Genomic DNA, 27,950 nt, shown 5'->3' on the forward strand with positions numbered 1-27,950 from the left:
TCGTCAGTTACCAACCGCCGAGGTCACCGGGAGGAGTGGACGAACAACCGGGCGCTGGAGCGGAGTCAGTGCGACAACCTGAAAATGTACTGGTGATATGTCTTGTATTCTTACCGTTTAACATTCATACTGGAGATAGGCCGATAATTAATCCGTGGGGTTGTTTATTTTTAGCTAATTTAACTAAGTTAGCCAGGCTGTTGTCTAAGTTAGCCTTTAGCTATGGTGTCAGGCCGTGTCTTCCCATCATTTCTGGACCATGTGCTAATGTCATTATCAGCTGCGGAATTAGTGTCAAGCAGCAAGCTTTAGTTTTAGAAATATATTTTAAAAAAAGGTTCAACAGAACCATGTGGCATATTAGTTGTTTTGAGTGTCGCAAATGCGAATGTCATTGCTTCTTAATTGCTATAATTTGTTATTTTATAGTTAAAGTAGTGAGAGTATTCATATTAAACACCTTCCAAAAGTGTTTTAATGTAATTGTTATATTTATTTTTTGTAAACTTGTGATGATAAGAAAACTGAACAAAAAGGTTCGATGCAAAATTAAACTTCAACATTTTAACAAAATATAGGGATTTATTAAATGTATATAATGTTAAATAAAGAGTATAGTTAGTTTCAAGTTGCACGTTTTTTCCTGAAAAAATCCCAGTAAAAGTGAAAATGAATGTTAAAAAAAAAAATGAAATTGCTAAGTTTACATCACAAATGTAACATCATCTTGTAATTTTACATTACAAAATCGTGACAATGAATCATTTCATAAGGTTTTGAAATTATTCATTATTTAATAAATATCTGTGCAAGCCAATATTCTAAATAAAGCTGACGTCATAATTAAGTATTTCAGGTTTTTAAAAAACAGATTGAGATCAATACAGATTTCCAAAGCAAATAATCTAAATCTTGTGAATTTCTTTTCCTGAACTGTTTTTTCTCTTGGATTGTAAAAATCCTGTAGATATTGTCTTATTGATTCCTCATGTTACAAAGCACAGATATGTGAAGTATTTTATCAATCACTTGAGCAGTAGTTACAATTTCTGAAGGAGGCAATCCAGTTAAAACTGCGACGAATAGAAAAAATAATTTCTTCTAACTGAATGTGGAATAGTGTGCAGAACATTTTGGTATCTTTTATGTTTATTTAGATATTTTAACAGAAGTAAAGTCCAAAAGCCTGTTTAAGAAAACTTGTTCTCAAAGTGACAGTATACACCGGAGCTGTTGTTGGTTCAAGGTTTTTTTGGTATTTGCACGTACTGAACATCTGAAGCTTTACATAACGCCGTCATTATATCCCCTCCTGAGCCCTTCGAGGTTAAATCTCCCCTGCTGTTGTCCTCAGCGGCTCCGGTGGAATGACGGCGAGCGACAAGCCGCTGCCAAGTCATGGGTAGAGCGCTGCCAAAATGACACATGAGACCCTGACAAGCTCCCAGTTGTCTCTCAAGGCTGCAGCTTTGCGAATGGTTGACCTACCGCTGTCCGTCTACAGCTCCCTGACACAGGTAAGCATGGGTTTTTCTGTGTGTTTCTTTATTTGTAAGTAGATATCAGCGTCACATTGCACTACAAATTTGTAATCTACACATTTTAAACGCTTATGTGTATCAATTTGCGTTAAATTCAGGACAACTAATGGAAGCAGTGAATTGTTTAATAAAAAAGAATGGAGATGGAGAATTAGTTGGTTTACTGTTTGTGCTGCACACAGTAAAGTTTGTGAAAAGTGACAGGAAAAGTTGCATGACTCCAAAATAAGATTTGTTTCAGTTGTCCAACACTCACAATGCTACATAAATCTAGCAACCACACTTTTTATACTTTCCCGATTAAAAACAGAACAGTTCCAAATTGATATATTATCTTTCAGAGTACTTCAGAAATAGATTCTTCATTTTATCGTTTGGCATTTTGAAGAATGTGAAGTAAAGAATCTGGGTCCTGTAGTTCATGTAGTTGGTCTTATTCTGCCATTGAATATGAATTTTTATCCATTTCATAAATATTTCAGTGGCTTTAAATAAGTTCTTGCCAATCAGGGAAACAAAAGTGGCAACTTTTAGAGTTGCCAAATGCTGTACTCAAGTAAGAGTAGCCACTACTTCAACATATTTTTACTAAAAAAAAGTAGCCGTCCAAGAAATTGATCAAGTAAGAGTAAAAAGTATTTGGTAAAAAGGCTACTAAAGTACTGAATAGCACATCAGAACATCTGATTTAATATTTTATAACTGTGGCAGAAAGAAGAAATAATAAAGTACAATATAGTAAAGCTAACTGTTTCCCAAAAACATTAATTATTTTAAACTAATTAGTTACTGCCTCTGCAGAGGAAGTTGTCCAAGATGTCTAATAAAATTTGATTTAAAGAAAAATCAGTTCAGAGTTTTATTATGAGCAGCAATATCAAATCAATATTTATCTTAAATAAAAAAAGTTTCTTTTTTTGCCTGCTGTAGACAAGAAATTGTGTAAATTAAGAATCCTGTTAACAATGTTATCCTGCAGTTTGACAAACTAGCTTCCTGGGTTTTCCCCCTTTAAATGGTTTTACTTTCACATTTGCTTCTGTTGTCTTTCGGTGAAGGAAATGTCCCGTATTTTCCATTAGATACCCACATATTGCTGCGTTTCTCTAAAGGGTGAGCATTTGTTTGATCTGAGACTTGAAGCTTGTCTGATATGATTAGGGTCGACTGGTGGGAAGACGCCTGATATCTGGGAGCAACTCCTTTGTTATATTAAAGGACGCTGTTGATGTTTGAGCTTTTTCTGAAAGCTTTCATCGTTTGTGATGTTCAGCAGCAGCGTTTGTGCATAATAAGTTCTGTAGTTCTAATGAAACTAAATCCCAGGTTCTCTGATTCCTAAAGCTTTTATTTTATGCATCCATTTTTAAAATTGTTTGCAACATGCAACAATATTATCAGTCACTTATCATAAGAGCCGAGCAAGTTTTCTGGGGGATTTAACATCAGAAGCATCAGAATCAATCTGTACACTGCAAAACACAAAATCTTACCAAGTAATTTTGGCTTAGTTTCCACTGCAATAATCTTGGTACACTTTAAATAAAACGGAACCAACTTACAAATAACTTTTCAGCATGACATAAGAGCTTGTTTCAGGTTAATATTAATGAAAAAGTCCTGATTTTTATTAAAATTCAGGAATTATTGACTTAAAACAAGTTCCCATCTCTTGCTGAAAAGTTAGTTCTCAGTAAGTTTTGTCTTATTTCAAGTATACTAATATATTTGCACTAGAAAATAGACCAAAACTACTTGGTAAGATTGTGTATTTTAGCAGTGCAGGGTTTTCCTCGGTATATCTCATAAGGCTGGTGGGCCACCAGGCATAGTGTTGTTAATTTATCTTAGTTTTTTTTTATTATTGCCTTTTTGAAGACTTTATAGATGATATTTAGGAATCAGTCTTCCAGTAACATAATTATCAAGTAATATTTTCAAATTTTCTGTCAACTTTAAACTTTTTTTTAACTCAAAAACCGGACTTAGCAAGTTTTCTGGGGGAAACCCTGCTGTGCATTTGAAGTTTAATCAACTTTAATGTGATATATTAGCACACAGTGTTTGTAGAATAAACTAAGAAAACATTAGCATGTTTGGAAGCTAAAATGCTTAGACTTCTTTTTGGAGAAAAGTGTTGAATCGTTGGGATTTCCTCCAGGTGAGCACCAGCACCAAGAAACTGGTGGCCGCCACAACCTTCGGCACCCTCTCGCTCCTCTTCCTCGCTCGCCGCTTTCAAAGGAGGAAGGGCAGGAAGAAGGGCCAGTCACCTCAGTGGGATCAGGTTGAGTTTGAGTTCCTCTCATCGACGGGCGCAGAAAATGGTGAGACTTCCTGATACTGTTAACATTCAGACTACAGCTGAAACCCTTCATTTTAGTGATCAATTTATTGTTAAATGGAGTATAGAGACTCAAAAAAGGTAATTTGCTGAAAAAACAATTACTCAGCAGCAGTTAGCCACAACTGGACCCAAAAATATGTTCATTTTGTATTTAAGTGGAAGAAAAACTCTTTGTCTCTTTATCCGTTTTTCTCAAAACTCCTCAAATTACAGAGTTTTAGCTTAACTTGGTTAAAAGAAAATCTATTTAGCACCATTTGCTATAGAATTATAAATTGATTTATCCAAAAAACACTCAACACATCAGCAGATTTTCACATGTTGATGTTGAAGTATTTTTTTCCCTGCGGATACATTTTTTTAAGCGTTCACTAAAAAAATGCTGTTCTTGCTATTCAAAAAAGGAATGAAAAACGTCATTAATTATTGCAAAATTTTATCCAAATCGATTGATTAATTATCAGAATGATCGATAACTAAAATAATGGAGTAAATAAAGACTTTTAGATAAAACATTCTCAATTTACTACCACTTCACTATTACTTAATCAAACTGAAATGTGTGAACTTCAAACAAATCTTCTCCAGACTCCTAAAAATTATCATTTTTTGACCTACCTGGTGTAGAAGCACGTTTTCCTGCTGTGTTAGAACCTTATATCCTCGTTTTTAATCTTTATCTCCTTAGATAACACCAGCCAAAACATCAGTGTCACCTTCAGCTCCAAGAATAGCTGCTCTGCTGGATCTGGGCTGGTTCTGACCACAAGAGATTACAGAAAACTGTCCGGGTCTCTGATGAGCCTTGCTTCGGTAAAACGAATCTCATTATCGCTTTTCTATGAACTTACAAAACCAGAAGGGTTAGAATAGATTTCTATTTTTTAAAATAAAACGTTGTTTCCTAACAGCATGAACCATTACTTTATGCAGCAGTTTGAAGCCTCCTGTTTTGTGTCTGCAGGTGAAAAGTGTGAACTCGTCCAGCAGCAGCACCTGTGCAAACGAATCCATTGGTTGGGACGGAGGGACAGACGCCGATGTGTGCAGCGTCGTCAACCTGTCTATCACCACACCTGAAAATCTCTACCTGATGGGTGAGAACTTCCTGTAAAAATGCAAGAACATAATTTTAAAAGATCAATAAATTTTAAATTCCAATAAATATGTAACACTAAATATCCAGAATATATAATCAAAACAGAAACAGCAAATAAAATGAAGATAGTTGAAACCAAAGCACCAGTTGGAGACTTTTATCATTCAGTTGTTTGTAGAAAGAGAAAAATAATAAATGATGCAAATGGAAATTAATGAGCTTGCTTTAATTTACCATGCGATTTATTGATTTAGAATGAGGAACGCTGTTCTTTAAGACATTAACATGGTGTGTGTCTTTCTCTCAGGCATGGATTTGTTTGAGGAGGCGCTGCAGCACTGGGAGGAAGCGCTGACGTTCAGGAGCAGACAGGGTGACGACGACGACGACGACGCGAGCTGCAAGTCTGTCAAAACGGGAGCCGGAGATGCAATCGCTGAGCAGAGCATGGAGGTGAAAGACGAGCGCGGCATGTTGGAGCCGCTCTGATTTGTTCTTCTTCTTCTTCAGTTTTCTTTTTATTCCCATTTGGCCCATTATTCTCTCCGGTGTCGGCTGCTTTGTTGCAGGAAGTCTTTTTCCCTTTCATAGTTCCAAACAGTTATGATGCGTAACCATGGCAAGAAGTTTCTTTCTTTCTTTTTTAACAACTCTGAGTGGGTGACTAGCATCTCAAAAACTGAACTAATGTCCCAGGGGCGTTAAAAAAAGGTTTATGAAAGCATAGACTGGAAATTCATCCCTCCAAGGGGAAATTCATGGGTCACAGCAACAGAGCGAAATTTGCAATAAACATCTAACAATCAAATCTCAATTTTAAAAAAATCTATTTAAAATAACTAAGAATCTAAACACCTTTAATAAAAATAGTTCTGTAAAAAGAAGCCGATATTGCACATAGTAAAATGATGTGGATGCCTCTGTGTCTGCGCTGAATCTTTAAAGATGCTTGGATGTTATGAATTACAGCATTTTATTTGTCCTTTGGAATAAATAGTGTTTCGGAACAGGCCTGCCAAAATAACACATTTTCCTGGATGATAAATTGCTCCAGTAGTTATTGAGATTAACGATTTCAAGTAATTTGATAAATTCTAATGAACTGGAAGACATTTAAAAATCCAAAATGAATAAATTAAACAACTTAAACAACAAGTAAAATTAATTATAAAGTAAACAAAATTTTCCTTCCAAAAATAGCGCTTGTTGAAAGCAAAATCAAACCACCAGACTGAAGACTTTTGTCATCTCGAAAAATGACAAATTATGCAATTGAGGCCGTTTTAATTCATCATGTGATTAATTAATTTGTTGCTTATTGTGACAGGCCTATTTTGGAACTGAATTAAATATCCTGAGAGAAGCGGCTGCGTAAATGGATGGATTTTAAAGCAGATAATCAAACATGTATTCAGAGAACATAAAAAGAAAAAGGGTCATTCATCGTGTCTAATAGAGAACTGATGATGATGAAGTTAGATTGACTGCCATGTTTGTGTTCAGGACGTCATCAGCGCGGAGTTCATCCACAGGCTGAAGTCTCTGCTGCAGCGGGCTTACCGCCTGCAGGGGGAGTTTGAGGGCGTGCTCGGCTCGTCGGAGCCTTCGTCCTGCAGCAGCAGCAGCAGCCAGGGTGAGTCACACATGTGCTCTTATGTAATTCTTTATGCTAGCACACATAATCCAGGTCTGCCTAATCCAAAGGTTGTTTGAGCTCTGCGGTATTATTTCTGAAATATCCAAAACATCCTAGTTCATCCCAGAGAGCTGGGTTTTTTAACCTAATCAGTTCATCTGTTAGAGGAAATTATTTTCTCCATCTCTCTGTCTATACATCGGTTTTGGAGAAAAATGATGGACAAAATGGCGATCTTATCTCGCCTTTATGGCAGACTATTAACAGCTAAATCAATATGATCTACCTGGTAGCATTTTGACCCTCTTTACCATTTATGCTCTGTTGGTTCATTTTCTACTCAGTTTCTTTTTATGCAGTAAAAAAGTGGAAAACATCCCAGTTCAGTGTTTCCACAATCCAGACAATATTTAATTTCTCTATATTCTCTGTTTATTCATCTACCCATTTATTTATCAATCTGTTTGTTTATCCATCCATCCTTCCATTTCTTTATCCATCTATTTATTTGTTTATCCATAACTTATCCGTCTAATTGTTTGTTCTCCATCTGTTTATTTGTACATCTATTCCTCCTCTGACTAGTTGATATTTTGCATTTAAAGCTCGACTTTGACAGAAATGTCTATCATGAAGTAAACTGGTGTATTTACATAAATGAATGTCACAATTCATATCACTTAATGAATCACTTTGTTCACTTTTTAATCATTTCGGTCCAGAAACGACATATTCAAACAATTTTTTTTGGCCAATCGCTAAAAACTCTTCTGTGTTCTTGGTATATTTCCTTTCATTTTCAGAGTTTTTACACAGATAAACTCCGTTACGCATTTTTAGAGCTTCCACGTTGCCGCTTTTGGAAACTCGATGCCCCAGTGAATGTTTGAATGTTTTCATGTTGCCTCCCAGATCAAATGGCGGACCTTGTGGCCAGAGAGGAGCTGGACGACGTCTGCCTCAGAGACAGCATCAGCATCGCTTCCAACGACTCCTTTGTGTCGGCAGCTGAGGTAGGAAAAACATCAAACTTTTCTCTGGAGGGTTCCTGAGTCATCTCAAGTAAAGTCTTTAGACTCCTGATTCAACTAACTGAATTCTTTATTTCCTTTTACTAAGTTTCACCAAAACATAAGTAATGGCTCATTTTCATGCTGCTTTTGCTAAATTAAACCAAAATCACATCCTTAAAAATTTTACTGTTACATTTCAGGTGTCAGAAAGTTCGGTTTTATTTTTGCACCTCAACACTTAAATTAAAGTTTGACTTTGGTGCAACAGTAAACATCTAGAAACGTCTTTAACCTTGTGTCGAAGTCTAAGGTTGACTCAAATAGCTGCAGGTAACCAGAACTCGGTTTATCTTCTTTACTCATTAACTCTCCTTAACTCTGCCGGGGCTTGAACTTTGCATCCGACGCTGTTGGTCATCTTGACCTGCAAAGTGCAAAACTAAACTGAACTGTTGTTCAAACTGATTTGTTTGTTCATCTCCCCTGTTTGAGTCCATCTTTGAACCTGTGTTTCTTAAAATTAGTCCTATTTTGATGTTTTGTTTTAATATATGTGTTATTTCTGTGACTTAACTGCAGTTAAGTGTGGAAAATTTACTCAATTTAATGCAGCTTACATACATATTTATTCATAAAATCGAGGAGTCCCAACAAAATCTGTTTAAAATCTGCTAAATCCTCGGCCAACTTCAGTGTTGTTTTCTAACATTTGTGGAAATGATAAACCCCAACTGGTTTGACTGTCCTCTAATTATTCTGGACACATTCACAGTCAAAAACTGCTGGAAAATACTGAATTTAAGTTAGGAAAAATAAATAAAATTTATCTTATTTTTGTCATGTTGTCCATATTTTTAAAATTTATTCAAAACCGGAGATCATATATACTGATGGAAAACATGTTATTGTACCGGAGCGCCTTACAAATCCAACCAGATGTTAGAAAAAGATTTGGAAACCTCGACATCTACAAATACAAACCCAGAAATGGAGTCGGTCAGATACACACACTAAACGAACAACATCAAACAAGTCCTGCTCAGCTTCTGTTTTCAGCACAGAGTAAAAAGATTTTATATCTGAAATACTATTATGCTTATTTAACTTGGGATCATGTTTGGTTCAGCTGTCGGAGCACAGAGATCTGAGGAACACCTTTTCCCTCGGACATCATCCTTTTTACGAGGAGGCGCTGCAGATGGCCGAGGAGGGCAAAATCTCCTGCAGGGTGCTTCGGTAAGAAAGTTCATATCAAAGCCTGTTTGGTGCATCCATGAGGCTGTTATAGCTCTTTTACAGCACTTCAGGGGAAAACAAAAAAGTAATCAACTTACTATTAATTATAGATTAATGTTTCATTAGATTAATGTCCGCTGGTCATCCTTGCTAAACAGACACAAAGATGGCGGAGGGCTCTTCGCTAACAGGAAAGAGAAGCGGTCCAAACGGAGTTCTTGTGGGGTGAAAATGCTCTTTATGCTGTTTGGTTTTGAAATACAAACACTGGATAAGTTCCTAAAGATCTCAACTCAATGGCGCCCATTCAGCTGAGCTGCATGGCGAAAGCAGCGTCAACTTATCAATCAAAAACCACCGATTTGCTCCCAAAGCGGCGCAGAGGATAACACAAAAAAATTGTCAAAAGATGCCAATTATTGTGGTTTATTTTGAGCGCTGACTATGTGTAATAATGTGAGAAAACAACAATTATCTGCTTATTCTGTCAGGGTTTAACACAAAAATGGTCAAATATGACGGAGTTTATTCAATTAAACATATGGGAAAAAATCCCTTCAGGCTATATAAAGACAGTCAACTGTTAACACAAGAGAAAAGTCGGCTTTTTAAGAAAATGGACAAGTTAGAAAAAGTGGTGCTGAAAATCTAGCTTAGCTTTTTTTATTACTCATTTTATCCTTTTTAATTATTTAAATGAATTTCTGGGTTGCATTTAGAGGACCTTTTAAGCCTTTGTTGCATCTCTGTGTGCTGAATTTTAATCTGAGTTCAGATTAAAATAGTTCACCACTTCAAATCAAATGTAATTTTGTTTTTGTGAAAAATGTTGCAGAGGCCATGATGATGCAAAGCTTTTAAAGATCTTTCCTCCTGAACCTGGAGCTTAACCAGAGCTTTTTAAAAAGAAATTAAAATCCTGACATTCTGTCTCGTTGACCATGTTGTTGGTTTTTGTTTTTTGAAAGCATTATTTTAATTATTTTCAGAGAAAATCGGCTCAATAATCTCAGGCTTGTAACCCCAGTTGCCTTGAAATGGATCAGAATAAAATTTATTGCTAAGTTATTTGTTACAAAGATTAGGAATTTATTTTGTTTTCTGCGGGAGACAAGAAAACATGTACAGCCAATATAACAACATTTGTACATCAAACCTCAAGTAAATGGGTTTATAAAACGCAGTAAACAGTGACTTCATGAATTTCCACTTTAGATTTTTACAGCATCTTCAACTGAGAACCGGAGAAACAGCATTAAGTTACTGTTATGCACATACAAACCTCAGCTGCTCTCAGTGTTTTTGGTGAAGTTTCATTCTCAATCATTTCAGATCTGAGTTACTGGAATGTCTGGGTGACTTGGATTTCCTGGCGAAGCTGCACTGCGTACGGCAGGCATGTGAGGTACAGTCCAGTTTCATCTGCAGGGAACTGATCAGATGTATTGAAACTGTATTTTATATATTAAAACGGTATTTTGTCTTCAGCTCATTTTGAGTGACAGGGCTACCAGGATGTTTCTGGCTGACACTGGAAAGAAAATCTTGTCTTCCATTATAGTCAAAGCCCAGAAAGTAAGTCTGCAACGTGGCTTTTGTGTGTGAAATGATATTTAGTGGTTGAGTTTTTCTCCCGTTATGGACGACTTTCTGTTTTTCCAGAGTCCGAAGCGATTTGAGGAAGTGTTTGAAGAGCTGATTGTGTTCCTGGAGCATTCGGATCATTGGGAAGACACGGAGCTGGAACTGGCTTCACGAGGGGTTTGTTCGAAAACCCAGATTATTAAATTGTTGTACCACAGTTCTTCTTTGTATGTTTAATATTTCCCGCTGTTCCTCACTAGGTCAGGCATCTGAACTTCTACGACGTTGTTCTGGACTTCATCCTGATGGATTCCTTTGAGGACCTGGAAAATCCTCCCATCTCAATCCAGAACGTGATCAACAACCGCTGGCTCAACAGCTCCTTCAAAGAGACGGTGAGGGAAAACTGCAGAAAAGTAAATTAATTTTTTCGCCACTGCTTTCTGGCATCGTGTTGAATCACCTTATTATTTCTCAGGCGGTGGCGTCAAGCTGTTGGTCAGTACTGAAACAGAAGAGACAGCACATGAAGGTAGGACCGTCTCCTAACGCCCGGGTTCCCAAACTTTTCCGTTTCGTGGCCCCTTTCGAAAGCCTACAGATAATATTACAAAACATGTAAAGAAGCAAGAATTACTTCATTCATTTAGCATAGAAGCTGCCTCCTGCCATCTGAAATTTATTATCAGACAAAATATTATGACTTTATTACCAGATAATGCACATTTTAACCAGTTTCCTCTTTTGTTTATTTGAAAATATGTAATATTTTATATTAATCACATTAGATTTTATTTCATTCCAGCAGTTCTTGTCTTTTTTTGCAGCAGTTTCCTCCACAGCATCAAAGTTTCCAGTTTCTTCCTAAGCTAACTTGATTATTTTGACTGGTTATCACAAAATGAGAATCAAATATATTATATTTTATCTAAAAAAAATTTGAGTAACAGAAATCAAATATAAAAATAGAAGATTTTTGTATTTTTGCTTTTTTTTCCCCCTCATCTTCCCTTGTGAATCCTCCAAAGCGCCCCCTTGTGGCTCCAAGATTAAAAACACTATCCCAATGCATAACATCAAAACTAAAACTGTTATTTCAGTGGATTACACTTAGCTGCGAACATTTTCACCTTTGCAGGTGTCCGACGGCTTCATCGCCCATTTCTACGCCGTGTGTGAACAGATCAGCCCCGTCCTGGCCTGGGGCTTCCTGGGGCCAAAGAGCTCCCTGCACGAGTTCTGCTGCTTCTTTAAGGTCCGAATATCCGACTGATTTGTGGCATCTGATTTCATTCAGAACTTTTAAACAGAGATGATGAGTTCTTTTTTAAAAGGAGATTAAAGTCCTTGGAAAAAACTTGATTTAATTGCTACTTAAGTACTGAGTTAAACATCAAACATTTTATATTTAAAAATGATTCAGACCGACCAAAGTATAAAGCTATGTGGAAATTTTGGTATTTTAAAGACTAAAATTAAAACAATGTAAATAACACAATTACAAATTACAGACGTTGAATTTCTTTGGGTTTCATTTTCATTGGTTTCTCCTGCAGGATCAGGTGCTTCACTTCCTGAAGGACGTCTTTGACCTGGATAAAGTTCGTTACTCCTCGGTGGAGACGCTGGCGGAGGACATGCTGCACCTCCTGCACCGCCGCTCCGACCTGCTGCTGGCTTACCTGGGAGCCGACGCCCTGCGGCCGCTCAGCAGCGGGCTGCAGGTGCAGCTGGTGCCCAGCGCCCTGCTGGAGGCACAAGTACAGTAAGCGGCTAAACGGCCAATCCACCAGCCGTTGGACCAAAGAAAGTTCTTTTCTCTGACTTTTCCCAAACCATGAGGGATAAAACGGACCGTCTGAGATCATAGTGTTTGCTTTGTGGATCGGTCTGCCTTCGTCGTTGTCTGATGTGGCCTCCTCCATGCTCACTGTGCCATATCACTTTTAGCTGGCGGTGCACCGATCGCAGTTTTCTGCCTGAAGATTCCGATTGGGGGTCGATACCGACTGTCTTCGGTGCTAAATTTTCCTCCTCCACCTTTGTAAAATTAAACACAATTGGTGTCAAATGTTTGTGCTGCGTTTGTGCGGCTATTATTCTAAAGACGTTAAAGTTTCCAGAGATTATCGAAGGTCAATCAGCCACTTCACATTTACACAATCAAACCGAATGTGGTGGCAATCAACTAAGCTTTTTTTTATTTTGATTTGTGCTGCTATTATTTTGAAGATGTCAGTAAATGTTGCCAGAGATTATGAAAGGTCAACCAGCCTGTCCAGCTTTATGAAATGTTTTAAATCAACTGTGCTCTTTTTGCATTATATTTTTTTTATTTCAGCATTAAAGAAAGTTTCCAACTTCTTTTTCTGTAGAACTTTATTTTTCCTCATTTTGTTTAATATGCAACACGTCAAACTATATATGTGAAGTAAAACATAAAAGAAAGTTTCCAAAAGCCACCAGAGATTTAAGAAAATTTCTGTAAATTAACATTACTGTGTAAAATTTATTAGCACAATTAACGAACAAAAAATGTTTGATTTTATAAATGTGGACTGGCTGGTTGACCTTTGACCTCTGTAAACATTGATGTCTTTAAAGTGTTAGTGGCACAAATGAAAACTGTTGCAGCCGATCACTGATCTCCCAAAATCTAGGAATTCAGTCGGATTTATCGGTGCACCGCTGCTCTCAGCAATAATGTGTCGTTTTAACCTGAGGATCAGTGTTGCGCTTTGTAAAATGAAGTTGTATTTATTGCGGTTTACTTGACACTAGAGAAATAAGTAGCCATATTTATTTCAGTAGAAAGCCAAAAATGTTTGTTTTGTAGGTGTTGCGGTCGTCTGTAAGAGCTTCAAACATATTGTAGGCGTCATCACATTTATTTAACTCCAACAATGCAATAATATCAGACGAGCGTCTTGGCAAGGAACCGTTTCCTTCCCACGCAGAAACTCAAACCTTGGTGTGTTAACTTGAAGCTGTGAGCTTTTAAGCAACTTGTGCCAGAACCTTTTTAATACAAGCACAAGAAGCCTTAACATAAAAGCAATTAATCATCCATCACTGTCGGCTTAAATGCATTTTCAAAGTGGCGTTCAGAGGGAAGTTTCACCGCAACACATGGAAATGGATTCACAGTTGTTGCAAATCGTTATTTTGGGAAATGAAATGTTATTCTAACAAGTATGACTTTAAGCATCCCACACCTCATGTATGTAGAGTAATTTATGCCAAAATTATTCATAATAATGTGAAGGAATTTCTAGTAAATATGTGTAAAAAAGTCTTAAGCTTTCAATGTGTGCTTGATTTTGACACAATCTTTACCACTTAGGGTGTTAATAATTCATAAGTCCAGAGATTTCCCAATATGGCGGCACTTTGTCTTCCCTTAATCACTGCAAAAATAAAATCAAAAAGTATTTTTGGTCTAATTTAGGAGTCTGCAACCTATAAGCCATATTTACCTCCAGTGTGGCAAATTAGGACGTAAATATAACTGTTTTTAAATTATTTACTTTGGGAAATTTGTAATTTTAAAGATCCACATCTGATTTTTGGTTTCAGAATACAGTTACGTAAGATTGACATCTTTCTTCCTGTGGAAATTAATAAAATAGAATAATTAAGCTCATAAAAATAGATCAACTCTATTTTACAAAGTTAAATAGAAGTTAAAATATCACTGGCATTTCTTGTCATGAAAAACTGCTAAAACCAGCATTGATGTTAGTATTTAGAAACATTAATTGATTATCATTTTTAGCCAGATTTAAGAGCCATTGTGGATCATCCAAAGAGCCATTTGTGGCTCTGGAACCGCGGGTTGCAAACCCCTGGTCTAGTTTCTGGAGTAAATATCTTCGTACGCATGAAATGAGACAAAATTAACTTACAGCTAACTAATAAATCAGAGCTTATTTAAAATCAATAATTACTGATGAAAACGTTCCAGTTCCACTGGCAGATCGATCGACTTACAGCAAAATAATCTGCCAGTGGACCTGGTGCTTTTCAAATCATTAAGGAATTATTCATTTAAAACGGGCAGTTTTGTTATAAAGCTACTTCTAAGTCGTCTCATTTCAGTTGTATTAAGATATTTGTATTACAAACTGGACAAAAATACTTTACAGTTTTGCAGTGCAAAGACAAAACGTGAGTTTAAAACTGATAGAAAGCCCACAAAAGGTGCGTTGTGGATCGATTTTAAAGCATGAATGTACAAAGTTTATTAAAATTCTCTGAAGTAATCAAGAATTTGCAAAAAAAAGAACAAAAACATTTAAAGACTTTTTGCACATTTAAACAGGTTTGAGACCATTAAGAACTGGATTGACTTAAAGCATTGCAAAGGATTTGAGCTTCATGGTTTATTTCTGGAGTTTGCAGGAATTTGATCTAGAAGTCACAATATTTCCTGTTTTTGTCCAAATCCCCTCAATAGAAACGTATTAATGGGGTGTTCACTGATTAAGGTTAGATTTGTGGATAAACTGTATTTTGTGTAAAATGAAGTGAATAAAGACTTTAAAAAAAATAAGTGATTTTCTGTTATTCAAATTCCCATTTAAAAAAAAATAAAACTCAAGCATTTAAATCCCGTTTGTAACAACTTTATTGGTGAACATGGCAACATATTAAAGGTAATTGAAAAGACAACCCAGTAATGTAATATACACAGCACATGAAACCTGTTTTACCTCTAAGGCATGCTTCTTGTTTTGTCCTCTACAACCCGTGTGTTCAAACACTTTAGCGCATCTCAGTCTAAAACGATTAAAAACCTTTTTTCTTTTTTAAATTTACTACAAATAAAAACTGACAACCTCCCAACTTTTCTGCCTAAAACACTGTATGGGTCATTTAAAGTTTCAGTTCCTGCTCTCATCCAACTTTCTAAAGCTTAAAAAAGAGGTACATTTATAAATAAAGGCATTCAGAAACAACCTCTAAACACACTATAGCATCATGAATGAATGAAAGTCAACCCAGGCTGGCAGAAACAAATCAATCTGAGCCACAATTTGCAATCACAGAATTTAAATTTCATTGCGTTTGCTGCTTTACCTTATCACTGGAGCTCTTGAACGGTCTACGTTCAGCAGCTGGACTGACTCAAAGGATTCCTCCTTTTGGGGTAGGGGGGGGGAAGACAAACTACGACACGGCCTGATTTTACGACCTAAAGCCTGCAGCATCCTCCAACACTGTGAGCAAGAAGTGAAGGCAGCAACGTTTCAATAGAAGGTTTGCACTGCACTTTGGGGCAGATTTACACCACGACAGAAAATTATTCAGAGAACAAATGAATAAAAATGCATTTCACTGATTATTCCACCTGACATTTGAGCACATTGCTAACTTCTGGCAACAGCGTAGCATGCATTGCATTAAAACCCAGTGTCAACCTAAAGGTATCCGTGAGAAACACTTACCAGAAGGAAAATATGGAGCACATATTGACAAACATTTCTTATTTTTTGGAAGGCAACCATCAAAACAAGTGATAACAACTCATCATGCAGTTCATGAATCAAAAAGGCTAAAAAACAAAGTAAAAAATGGACTGCTCAGGTGTAAATATTAGGCACATTTCTTTACAACTAAGCATAAACGCATTGAGGCATGTTAACACCACAGGTAAGCATTTCTTTGCATGAGTACACGTCATTTTCAGAGGACAAAAATACACTTGTTCCCTTAGGTTTCGCTTACCTGTGTTAATGCGGCAGAACCTAAGGTGCAAGGTCTGGAATGACACTGCAAAGATCAGATATATATATATATATGTATATTGCACTGTTTGCCATCAGTGAACAATGCAGTCAAATATTGTTCCGACTTTAGTTCAACAGCCTGGCAGGACTGATCCGTCCACAACTAGCATCCACATGCTTAAATGGGACATGCTATGAACTTTCTATACAAGTACTGGCATTGAACAGCATTTCTTTTTGGTTATATAGTAAACATGAGCTAACAGGTGCACTCAACAGGTCAGATGTAAAGAACGCAAAACCCGGGTTTCTACCCTCGTGTCAGAAAATCCATCACTACACATTCTAAACAAGTCATACTTTCAGTTCTACAAATCTAAATTATGCAAGTCATCCAAAAGTCTCAGAAACATGTGGTACAAGAATCAAACTTAAGTTTTTGCCTCTTCAGAACATTTCATACTTACCCAGATATATAAAAAAAAGAGGGAAAGTGGGGTAATTTCTCACAAAATCTACATTTTTAGCAGTTTAGAAAGCATAAAAAAGTGCATTTCTTAGTTTTGTACTTACATTACAGGAGGGCTCAACTGACGGATGGAGCTGCTGCTTAGCTACCCCCGACCCTACAACATCTATGCTTTTATATTGGATAAACACTTTGCAATGTTTTTATGTAATATATAAACTTCATTGAAAGTTAAAAATGCAGAATTGGGATTGGGCAAGACAAAAAAATATAGAGCTTCAACACATTTTTGTTTCATACAGTGGCAAATTTACCTGACTGTCCTGGAAAAAGGAAAAGTAAAAAATGACACTAAAAAAATATAACATTTCTTGAGACCACATTTTCTGAGGGACGTGTTCATTTTACCTGCTTACCACATTATTTTGTTTGGGGTTTTTTTCTAAACTTTCCTGTGGAAGAGGAAATGGCTATCAGGGGCAAAACAGCAGTGCATAACAACAACTAGCTCAACAGCGATGCCACACATACCTGTCAATTCAAGAGCATCTACAGCTAGTCAGCAATTTCAATGTTTAAAAATAAAAAAGAGACAATTTCTAATCAGCAAATGAATCATTCAGGATCACGTTTCTCAGCCTTATAGACAAGTTGGAGAGAGACAGGACAGCACAACTTCAAAGTCGATTTTTATAGGACAAACCCACACATTGCCTACGTTTCAAACAGGAAATACAAAACAAAGAATTTCATTTAAACCCCCTTTTTTTTATGCATGTTTGTTTTGAACCACCCCAACTTACCAACACAGGAGGTTTCAGTTTGTTTTATTGCAAAAACACAACAGGCAATAGCATTTTTTTCTTTTTCTTTTTTTTTCTTTTTTTTAAAACTGAGATGATTTACATGGTAATGTCTACAGCTTAATAAACATGAGTTCTAACCACATTTAATGTAGATACAGGGCTGGAATGACTGTATGTATAATTACCTTTACTAAAAACATAGCATTTACAAGAAAAACAGAAGAAAAAAAACAAAACAAAAAAAACAAAAACAAAAAAAAAAACAAGAAAAAAACCAAGAGGACGTGTTCGCCGGGTAATCTGCCATCTATGTGAAACACTTTCAAACCAAGGAAATTTAAGATCTTCATCAAGGCGTCAGCATCCAAACATTTAACAAAGGATTTTGTTTCGACAATGTAGCATTTACTTTATGTCCACTTCACATTACTGGCCCTGTGCAGAAGAAATACATAGAAGATACATTGCATGTTAACAGCAGAAACAGTGGACTCAGCTTCCCAAAATAAAAAGATTAAAAAACCTGCTTGGGAGGAAAGAGAAAAGGTGATGTTAGGATGTTTTTTTTGCGGCTGCTGCGTTCACTGGAGCCCTGTAAAAACCTGAGGAAGGAATCTGGGGGGAGTTCAGGTACAAATGAGAAGTGCTGCAGCGAATGTGGCAAGCAGATTCTTATTCGTGGCGTACCTGAGGAGCTTGTGGCGCTGCACCCATCGCCTGAGGGTTTCCGGTGCCGTAGTAGGCGGCCTGCTGGCGGTAGTACTCGGCCCAGGCGGCGCTGTAGTCCGGCTGGCCTCCAGGCTGAGCGGCCGCCGGCGCCGCCGCTGGAGCGGCTTGCGGTGCGGCCTGACCTGATGGAGAAAAACAGACACGCCATCAGTAAAACCATTGATAGAAATAAATATCTGGGTGTCTATGCATTCCCCCGCCCCAAAAACATAATTCTTATAGCGCGAGATGTTTAATCTGACCAGTTCAGCCATCAATATACACACCAATCAATCAATAGATAATGCAACTGATAGAATATTCAATACCACACAGCATTCTGGGAGTTACAGGCACAGGAAAGACTATATTGACCACCAGTTGGCAGTTTCAGATATTTTATTGGGAAACTAATGACTGATATTGACTGATGTGAACGTTTCCAAACTGAGCTCCTACAGACTAGCCAGAAGCAATTAGCAAACACCTGGTGAAACTGTTTCATCTTTTGGGGTCATTATTTGAATGACTACTCAGTGAAACTGGTGAAAACGTTGGAGGACGAATAGAGGAACGATGTCATGAGTTTTTAAAGAGACAGAGACCCAATTTCAAGATGTTGGTCTTTTTTTTTATGTATGCAGCATTTTGAGAACAACTGAAAATAACATAACTTCTTGACTGTGCTATAACATGGCATCATAGGCCTGGAAATGCATATTACTGCCCCTTTAAGATGTTCACTTTGCCCTGTTTTTAGTTCCACCATCTCTCCTCACCATGCCCATGAAAAATAAATCCTCCAGTATGAAGGCGCGTCACCCTGAGGATTGTGATTTCAACCATCCTCCTTACTTCTAATGGTAATCGTTGGCACTACATTTCATGTAGAGGTATCAGAGTAAAGGGGGCCAAACTTTCCTTCCATTTTAACTTCATTTTGGTCGATTACATAAAATCTTGATGAAATTTCGTGTGGTTTTAATGTCAGAAATCTTTGGAAAATAAAGAGATAAAATACGGAAGAAAAAACTGTGAGAAGGGGAACGAACCCGCCACCAACATCTCTGGGTTGCGGGTCAGAAACCTTCTGCTTTACTATTGGGTGGTTGTTTTTACAGCATCTCTATGATAGAGAGATGCTAGAAGAGGCAACCACCCTAAAACAATAATCTTTTACCAGAAGGAGGAGTTTGATAGAAATAATCTGGACAATATGGAAATGAACCCAACAAGTCAAGGCTGTGTTCATGTTAGCTCTGTTCAGTCCACTTCAATCAAACCCTAATTCGTTTAACTAGACAGTCCGGTTCGTTTGACTGAATGTGCAGTCAAACTGATGTGGACCAAAAAAGTGGCTTAAGTGAACTTTGGTATCCTTCGAATGCATATGTGAATGCCAAGCGAACCAGAGATCGCCACAAAAGCAGGAAATGGACTACAGCACAGGGCATTCTGGGTAAATACAACCAAAACAAAGACGCATTTGTAACCTAGTTTAACGACAAGAGAGAAATCTTACAACTGCTAAAAACTGACACCGTTACATTTCATGAAGAAGGATGCCTTCTTTTATGTCTTTTCCTTCAGTGGTTCTTGCTGCAGCGCCACCACAGACGAGGAGGGGAACAGCTTTTGTAATTCTTTTGCCGTAAAAGAGAACCGCACCAACTGAAACAAATGTTACAACCTTGGTCCCGAATCGGACCAAATCTAACGGACTACCAGGCGGGGAAACAACCTACATCAGTTTATCGCAGAGCTGGCTGAATGTTGGCGTCATTGTCTGGATTAACGACAATCCTGCAGTTCCAAGGTTTTCTGATTTAGAAAACAAATTAAATAACTGCTATCATAGTAATGTCTTCAGTACCAACCTTGTTTCTTGTAATACTCCTCCCAGGCTTTCGTGTAGTCCTGAGGTGGCTGGTTCTGTTGACCTGCAACGACCAAAGAAAACAGAGTGTGTTAATACACCAAAGTACAAAACAACAAAGGGGAGCAAACAAACATCCTACATTTCTAGCCACAATTCAAACATTCATTACTTAATTCAGTAACGAGGGGGAAAAAAAATAATGACACGTTGGAAATCTCTGACATCAGCTCTGATAAAGCCCTACAATAACGACTCTGTGTCAACAGCTCAGTCCTGCAGATAATTCAAAGTCTTGCAGTCTAAACAGCACAGGCGGTGGAGGCTAACTGAAAAACAGCAAGCCCGACAAAATAACCCAGACCTGAAAAAGAAGCGGATTCAAAGCCCAGTGGCTGTTTAGACTGGCTGGTGTTAATAGGTGTACACTGAAACTACAATCATATACCCATTTTCTTGTAATATTCCTCCCAGGCCTTGGTGTAATCTGTCTGTCCACTCTGACCTGCAGCCTGTGGGTCACCTGTTAAAAAGAACCGTACTTGTAATTAGTGAATCTTTCTCAGCGGCCTCTCCTCCACCCGCTGTCAGCCTAGAGATGGTGGAGGAAAATCTACTCTGTCGCTCTCTGGGAAAGAGGTTATTTCGAAGTGAAGCCAATCCAGCCTGCGTTCTGTTAGATATGCCAGTTAATCTATCCAACTAAGCTGATCCTAAGCAAGTTGCCGTAGAGGCGGGCGGAAACTGGGCTCACCTTGGCCGTTGGGTTGAGCCGTGCCTGGAGCGCCGCTGGTTGGAGTCATGGAGGCCTGGGGCTGCTGGCCGTACTGAGCGTAGTACGCTGCCCACGCTGCGGCGTTGGCATCAGCTGCTGCTTTGTCTGAGCACAAATTGGGTTTGGTCACATTTAGGTGAACTGACAGGCAATAATCTAATTTTTAAAAATAGTCATATTCTGCAGATTTTTCATCTAAGCACTTCAGCTTTTTATACATTACAAATGCATCAAATAAACAAAATAAACCAAATTAAACATTTCCTAAATAAAACGGGTCATTACTCTAGAGTATGCTGCTTTATTCGTAGCAAAAGCTTAGAAAAATACTTCTAACAACTGGACCCATTACAAAAAGCAAATCAATGAATCACATGATAAATTAAAACAAAATCATTTCTGTATTTATCATTGTTTTTCTCTTTTCTTTCTTTCTATCAAAAACTGGATGTTAAAAATCTTCAGTGTAATGCTTTGGTCCCAAGAATCCATGTGTTTTAATGACGATTCATCTCATTTGTACTTTCTGTTGTTTTGTTTATTTATGTTGGACATTTAAAATGTATTCTAGTGTTGAAAGCTTATTCAAGCACAATAAAGTTTATTGTCCAGAACAATGTGTTACTGTGACTGAAAAATTCAGCCCTTCTCTCTTGACTCATCAATGCACTGCAAGGCTGATCTGTTGAATATTTTAATTGATTGATTAATAACTGGACAACAAAAGGTGATTGATTGATTTTTCTCTTCTTATAGAAATTGAACCGGATGAAGCTAAAACTTTTTTTTTTGTTGGTTTTTTTCTTAATTTTTTTTATTTTAAGATGATTTTAAAAAATCTTGGACAGTTTTGGTTAATTATTGTTCTAAAAGTTGCTATTACAACAAATATCATTTTCGTGTACTCCAGTTAAAGATGAATCAATTACTAAATTAGTTGATTTCAATAATTCATTCATCACAATTAGTTGTTTCAGCTCTAATTTCAGGGATGCAGATATTGAAATAATTTTAAAAAATGAGCCATTTAAGTTTGTATCTTCTCCATATAAATTCAAGAATATTTTGATCCCAAAGGTAAATTAATTGAACACCTTCCAAATATAATAAACAGATTTTTTTCATATTACAACATAAATCTAATTGTTTAATTTTGCTTTTTAAAGGTTTTTGTGACTCACTTGGATCCGGCTGGCCCTGCTGCCAGTGAGGATAACCGTTCCCCCATCCTTGAGGCTGATAAGGAGCAGGAGGGCCACTGATGAAAAGAAGAGAAATCAAACATGAATTAATAAAATACACTAAACCAGAAGCTTGCAGATGATCTACTATACTTCCTTGAACATGCAAGACTTGCTTTAGTACATTTTTCCACACAAAATCATTCTTAGATACTAAGATTTCATTCTGGTCAGGTCTGCTAACTCAACATTTACACCTGGCTGCAAACAGATGTGCAACTATACAACCATAAACCTTTGAAAAGCATAAGTGGAGCTTCCTGCACAACCAAAGATATGCCACAGGCAAGTCAATAACAATACTTGTCTTTTCCAGCAGCCGTTGTACAGCTGGCCAAAAATCCAGGAGTTCAACTTGGGTTGCTAGGTAACGGTGCATCGCCCGTCAATTATGATTTAATGAGGCGGTTTTTAAAATGGCTCCTTTTCCAGACACCTAAAATGACTGGGTGTCTTTTTTCTTCTTCTTCTTTTTTTGAGCACTTGAGCAGTTGAGACTCAAACTGAAGTACAAAAACATTTAACTAGTCAATTTTGCATATAATGTCTCCTTTAAACAAACTCACTGTGGTCCTGGAGGGCCTTGGTTGTAAGGTCCAGGGTTGTAAGGTCCCATTGGAGCTCCTGGGGGTCCTGGTGGTCCCGGAGGACCATGCGGACCTGGCCCACCATGTGGACCTGGGGGACCATGTGGCCCTCCCATCGGAGTGACTGGACCCTGTTGAAAGGCAGGAAAGTCAGACATGAGCTGCAACTTGATGGCTGGAGGGCAGATTTTATAGAAACCTAAAACCAAACATCTCACCCCAATCTTCTCCTCCACCAGCTGCCTGGCGTAGTCGATCTGCTGAGGGTTTCCTCTGACGGTGAACATCTTTATGTTGGGGTCGGCGTTGGGTGGCGGATTCCTCTGCAGCTCAATCCTGGCTCCCGACTGCTGGCTGATGCCTTTGATCGTCTCGCCCCCTGAACCAAGACAAAAAATAGACAACATTTTAATTTTCTGGTTTTCAACACTTACCTATTTTGAACTGAAGTTTTACTTTTCTTTAGTTAAAGCAGGAGTTTTCAGAGTTTGTTCCCTTTTCTACAGTAAAATTAAAACATTTTCAAGGTAAGTTTAGGTAAATAATTTTTCCGCTCAAATTAAGTACAATATGAACAATCATTTGATTTTCTGTCTTTTCTCCTACAACTTTATTACATTGCAGTGCAGACAGAATATCAAACACCTTATCAAAATTTAAGTATTTAAGGATTTCAAGCACCTACACAAACCCTCATTTAAATTAAATGTAATAAATAAACAAGATGAATTAATTACCTTTTCCAATGATCAGCCCGGTCTTCATGGTTGGGACTGTAAAGGAGAACTCCTGCAGGCCACCAGGGGGCCCCATGTTCCAGTTGCCCTGCCCACGACCACGTCCCCTGCCCCCTCCGTGTCCTGGAGGGCCTCCGGCCTGGACGCTCCTCAGCAGGTCCGAGATGATCTCTGCTGCGTGCTGGGCCTGGTCTGGAGGGCCCATGATCTGTGCTATCCTGTCAGGCGTGGTGCCGTCATCTGGAACAAAGGTACAGGCGTTAGCTTCAGCGGCTGCTGAGTCTGTCAACAACATGGTTTAAACACACCAACTAAATGTATCATCAGTAGCTGCATTTCCATTGACCTTATGTCGGATGACTAATGTTTACGCGGCCATTTTCTTAAAAATCTGAGTTTTCTCTTGCATCAAGAGGGCCAACCATCTTTCTATAGCAAAAGGCTAAATGTTTGAATTTAAAAGCCATTTCAACAATGTCTTGTGTCTGCTGTATTGAATACTGAATATAGAACCGCATAAGGTCCCAAATTGGGCTTTGTTGGACTGTTTCTCTTTCCCATTCTAGTATGGCCCCGCCATCTTTGTTTATGTAGCAACTGGTTGGTTTAAGCACGACCAGAGGCACCCCCTGTTGGATGGCAGCCAAATTACAACACTAGAAGGTTGAAACATTAATCGACTGGACCCAAATTTAATCTCATAAAATATGAAACTTGCGTGTGATTTTTTAAGTTTCTAATTTGACTGCAACTAATTGTGAGGTCCATTTGTAATGGAAACGCAGCTACTCACCATTAATCTGTGTTTAGGTCTCAGATTGGTTTGGGTTAGGGTTATCCATCAGCTTGTCAGCGTGGTGCATGAGTTTTCATCATCGACCAGAACAATTTCAAACAAACTCCAAACAGCAGATTGTCATTCATTTAACCAGCTCACCTGGTTTGAACTGAATCCTGACTCCTGTGTCGTTCTGTATTTTCTTTATCATCTCTCCATTTCTGCCGATGACAATCCCAACTGCAAACCGCGGGACTGGAACCTAAGCGATAGCAATAAGTAGGTCAAATTAAACACAGGATTAAAAGACTGTTAAACAGTATAACAACAGACACTCACATCTAAGCTGTCTCCTCCTCCGACCCTGGACCCATACTCGCCCCGCTGCTCCCTGAAGCCCTGCTCTCTGATCAGCTCCATCACCATCTCTTTGGCTTGCTGAAAATCAGAGGATAAAATGTCACTACATATGGACAAAAAACATGCAGATTAATTTAAATCATATCAGGAAGACACCTGAATGAAGATGTTCCACAAAACCTTCTTCAAATCAAACAAAATGGCATCAAGTGGTTGTGCAGCAGAGATTTTGGTTTGGGCTGCTATCATTTTGAGTTTCCAGAGGTCATAGAAAAGCAATAAGACTCCAACTTTCTTTAATCAAACAATTTCGGTCTCAATTAACTATGCTACATTTGCTGCTAAAATGGTCTCACATATATGTAGCAGATTTTTTAGATAGATTTTGTTTGATTTGGATAATGTGGGTTCATTTAATTAATATCTTCAAAATAAAAGCATCACAAATGGAAATTTTATCAGCAAAAGATAGCAGAGTGGACTGACACCACATTTGTTTGATTCCATAAATGTGGGACTAGTTTACCTTCTTCAACTTCCAGAAACTTTGATCATTTCATTAAAAATGACAGCAGCACAAATGAAAAAAGTAGCACAAACATTCGACACCAGTTTTGTTTGATTTGAAAAAAGTAAGGAGACCAACGTCACTCAGGTCAAGAAAACTCTATCCTGAAATGTAAAAACCACAATTAAACTCACCTGGACTTTAAATGGGTCTCCTGAAATGCGGAGTGGCTTGTCTGCACCCGTGTTCTGAGGTCCGTCTTGGATCATGACCATCTTCACGCCGGCTCGCTCCTGCATGTTGCAGCACCACAATCAGGTTGCGTTTCCCCCAGTAACTTACACCTTTCTGCTTTTTGATTCAGGATCCTTTACATACCTGAAGGCTTTTGATGGTCTCTCCTCCCTTCCCAATGACGAGGCCAGCTTTGGAAGCAGGCACCATAATTTCCTGGACCGTCATTCCCGGACCATCGTTGTGGTGGAAAGCAGGAGCCGGACGTCCCTTCTCCACGATCTCAGTAAGAAGTCTCTTTGCGGCCCTGAAAGGGAGGATTTAATTCGACATGTTTACAATGTAATCAGGTGTATCATTTTATAAATTTATAATACATTTTTCTTGAATGCTTACTGGATTGATTCCGGCGCCCCCGTTAATGTCACCGACCTGTCAGGCATCCCTCCGCTGTCTACAACACAGAAACAAGTTTCAACTAAGGCAGCAACCATTATTTTAGTTATCAAGTCGGTATACTCTTGTTAGCAATTGATCGATTACTAAATTAGTTGGCAACTATTTTCGTAATTGTTTCATTGCGAATAATAATTTCAGCCCTAGTTTCAACACTCAAGTATAAATGCAATAATAGTTATATATTTTATTGCCAAAAAAAATCACTCACCTGGAGCAATCTGTATTTTACACCCGGATTCCTGCTGGATGCGGGATATTTGTTCACCTCCTCTTCCAATAACTAAACCAGAGTGAAATATTTCAGTTTCACACAAGAACAAAAATCACAATTTACATCACTAGAAAAAATGACTTACTAAATCCAACCATTCCATCTGGAACCTTGAATTCCTCTGATGTTGATCTAGAAATGAAGACAAAATTATGAGTGTGTCAAACACACACATCTGCCTGAACACACACATCTGCCTGCTAGATTTGAGAGAAGCTTACCTTGGAGGTCCGCCCATTCCTCCCATGGCTGAGAAGGCTGTGGGGAAACATTACAGTCCATTTGATGGGAAATTAAACTAGTTTTTAAAAGACATAAGAAGAGCAACAAACACTTACCATCATTTGTGGCTACTTTCTTTGTTTCTGGTTGATCTGTGATAAAACAACACAAAATAAACCACATAATCGCATCTGCTTACACACACTCTTATTGATGCTGTTGAACCTGGAAATAACTTGTACATGTTATAAATGTTTTATCCTCATAGGCTAAGGATATATGAGATTTTACTTCCAGTTTTGCTTTCTGCAGAACATTCAGCACACTGTTGGCTAAATATGATACATTTCTAAAGCCAATCTAACAACATACAGATTGTAGCTTTCATTTTAGACTAACTGCAATGACATCAAAAGTTAATCTGCACACAATTTATTCATAAACTTAAAAAAAAACTCTTCTCCATTTAAATACGATGTTTGTATAGTGTATTTAATAAACTTCTTGATCATTGCTGTTCAAAATCTGTCTAAAAAGTTTAATTCAAAGCCCTAACTTGGTATCAGATGTCTTTCTTTACATAAACATTACACGCTTTACACCTCATATCTAGTGGTACTAAGTCATTTATACATGGACTCATTTTAATGTTACTGTAATAATGCAAGACAAACTATCTTAAAAGTCAAGATTTACATTCTTTATACAAACAATTTTTTATCAATTTCTTTCACTAAACAACTGAAAAAATTACATTTAGGCATTGCTAAAACAGCTCTGTAGATTCACAACAAAAGTAAGGGGTGAAGCATGCAACTGTTACAGTTTTTACTTGAAAACGTGAGGAAAAAAATCAACCTCTAATGTGGTTAGTAGGTTGTGTTAGTATTAATGTTGGGTTACAGACAGCTGAAAAGATGTGAATGTACAGTAGAGGCTACTGAAAGAGAGGGAAGCATTAATCATGAAGAGTTGCATTAAGATCGATTTGAGCCACTGACCGATATTCAGGTTAGGCATGGGAAAATACCCACCAGCGTCCTCCAGGGGCCTTTTCTGGCCTCCGTAGCCAAACTCGTTTGTTGGTGGAGCCGCAACGCCATCTCCGCCGATCTTGGCTGCAATCTGAAAAACCAAAACACAAGAAAAGCGCGACTTTTAGGATATTTTCCATCTCCAGAACATCAAGTAGGGGTTGATGCGCGCGGCCTGCGGCCTACTTCTGCCCGGAAGTCGGACTAACAAAGGACCGCTTTAAGTTTCCCTTAAAATGTCTTATTGATACATTCATACAATAAAAGCGGGTTATTTTTATTAGACTGGATACAATTTAGTCATTTTCTATCAAATTATGCAGCAGTGATCGATTTATACAGCTGTTTTCACTTTTGCAGTGGCGTAACATTAGTCATCCTCTTAAATTAGCCTAGCTTAGCTTAGTCTGTCGCGCTACCAACTGCAGGGAGTCAACGAAAATCGGTCACTTCACCAGGAAGTTCGTGATATTTGTATCATTTCTTGTCCAAATCGTACTTTTTACCTGTCTCGCTCGCTGTAAAGCGTCTTTAAAAGCATCGTTCATCCCCGCACCAGAGTTAGAGGACGGTGGTGCCACGCTACTGTAGTCTGCCATCTCTGCTGCTGTTCTCCTCTGCCGCGCCACAAGATGGAGGGCCTCATTCACCGCCGGCAGACGTCTGAACTCGCGGTAACTGGCTCAGTCTCGCGATAAGA

At 38.0% G+C, this 27,950-nt stretch overlaps 2 protein-coding genes across 6 annotated transcripts; one reads left to right on the top strand and one right to left on the bottom strand.

Moving 5' to 3' along the window:
* miga1 (mitoguardin 1) lies at positions 1–15,068 on the top strand. The gene is made up of 16 exons (XM_055058255.1): positions 1–86; positions 1,355–1,517; positions 3,703–3,868; positions 4,577–4,701; positions 4,853–4,985; positions 5,295–5,440; positions 6,491–6,620; positions 7,536–7,636; positions 8,763–8,872; positions 10,205–10,277; positions 10,361–10,447; positions 10,535–10,633; positions 10,717–10,851; positions 10,935–10,988; positions 11,595–11,711; positions 12,013–15,068. The coding sequence occupies exons 2-16, from the start codon at positions 1,419–1,421 to the stop codon at positions 12,223–12,225; spliced, it is 1,788 nt and encodes a 595-aa protein (XP_054914230.1). The 5' UTR covers positions 1–86; positions 1,355–1,418; the 3' UTR covers positions 12,226–15,068.
* fubp1 (far upstream element (FUSE) binding protein 1) lies at positions 15,066–27,900 on the bottom strand. 5 transcript variants are annotated; one of them, XM_055058250.1, is made up of 20 exons: positions 27,757–27,900; positions 27,218–27,341; positions 26,333–26,368; positions 26,216–26,252; positions 26,080–26,126; positions 25,932–26,003; positions 25,661–25,718; positions 25,409–25,571; positions 25,225–25,323; positions 24,502–24,600; positions 24,322–24,424; positions 23,385–23,624; positions 22,866–23,026; positions 22,627–22,778; positions 22,001–22,077; positions 20,799–20,924; positions 20,493–20,567; positions 20,046–20,108; positions 18,148–18,311; positions 15,066–17,895 (listed from the first exon to the last, which is right to left on the bottom strand). In XM_055058250.1, the coding sequence occupies exons 1-20, from the start codon at positions 27,847–27,849 to the stop codon at positions 17,887–17,889; spliced, it is 1,998 nt and encodes a 665-aa protein (XP_054914225.1). In that variant the 5' UTR covers positions 27,850–27,900; the 3' UTR covers positions 15,066–17,886. The 5 variants fall into 5 exon arrangements, with proteins under 5 accessions (XP_054914225.1, XP_054914227.1, XP_054914224.1 ...); XM_055058252.1 differs by having other exon boundaries at positions 15,066–18,311; positions 27,251–27,341; XM_055058249.1 differs by having other exon boundaries at positions 15,066–18,311.
* Between the last annotated feature and the right edge of the window lie 50 nt (positions 27,901–27,950).

Source organism: Poeciliopsis prolifica, unplaced genomic scaffold, assembly GCF_027474105.1.
Source record: "Poeciliopsis prolifica strain line A6 unplaced genomic scaffold, Auburn_PproV2 SCAFFOLD050, whole genome shotgun sequence".
In the NCBI taxonomy this organism is placed as follows: domain Eukaryota; kingdom Metazoa; phylum Chordata; class Actinopteri; order Cyprinodontiformes; family Poeciliidae; genus Poeciliopsis; species Poeciliopsis prolifica.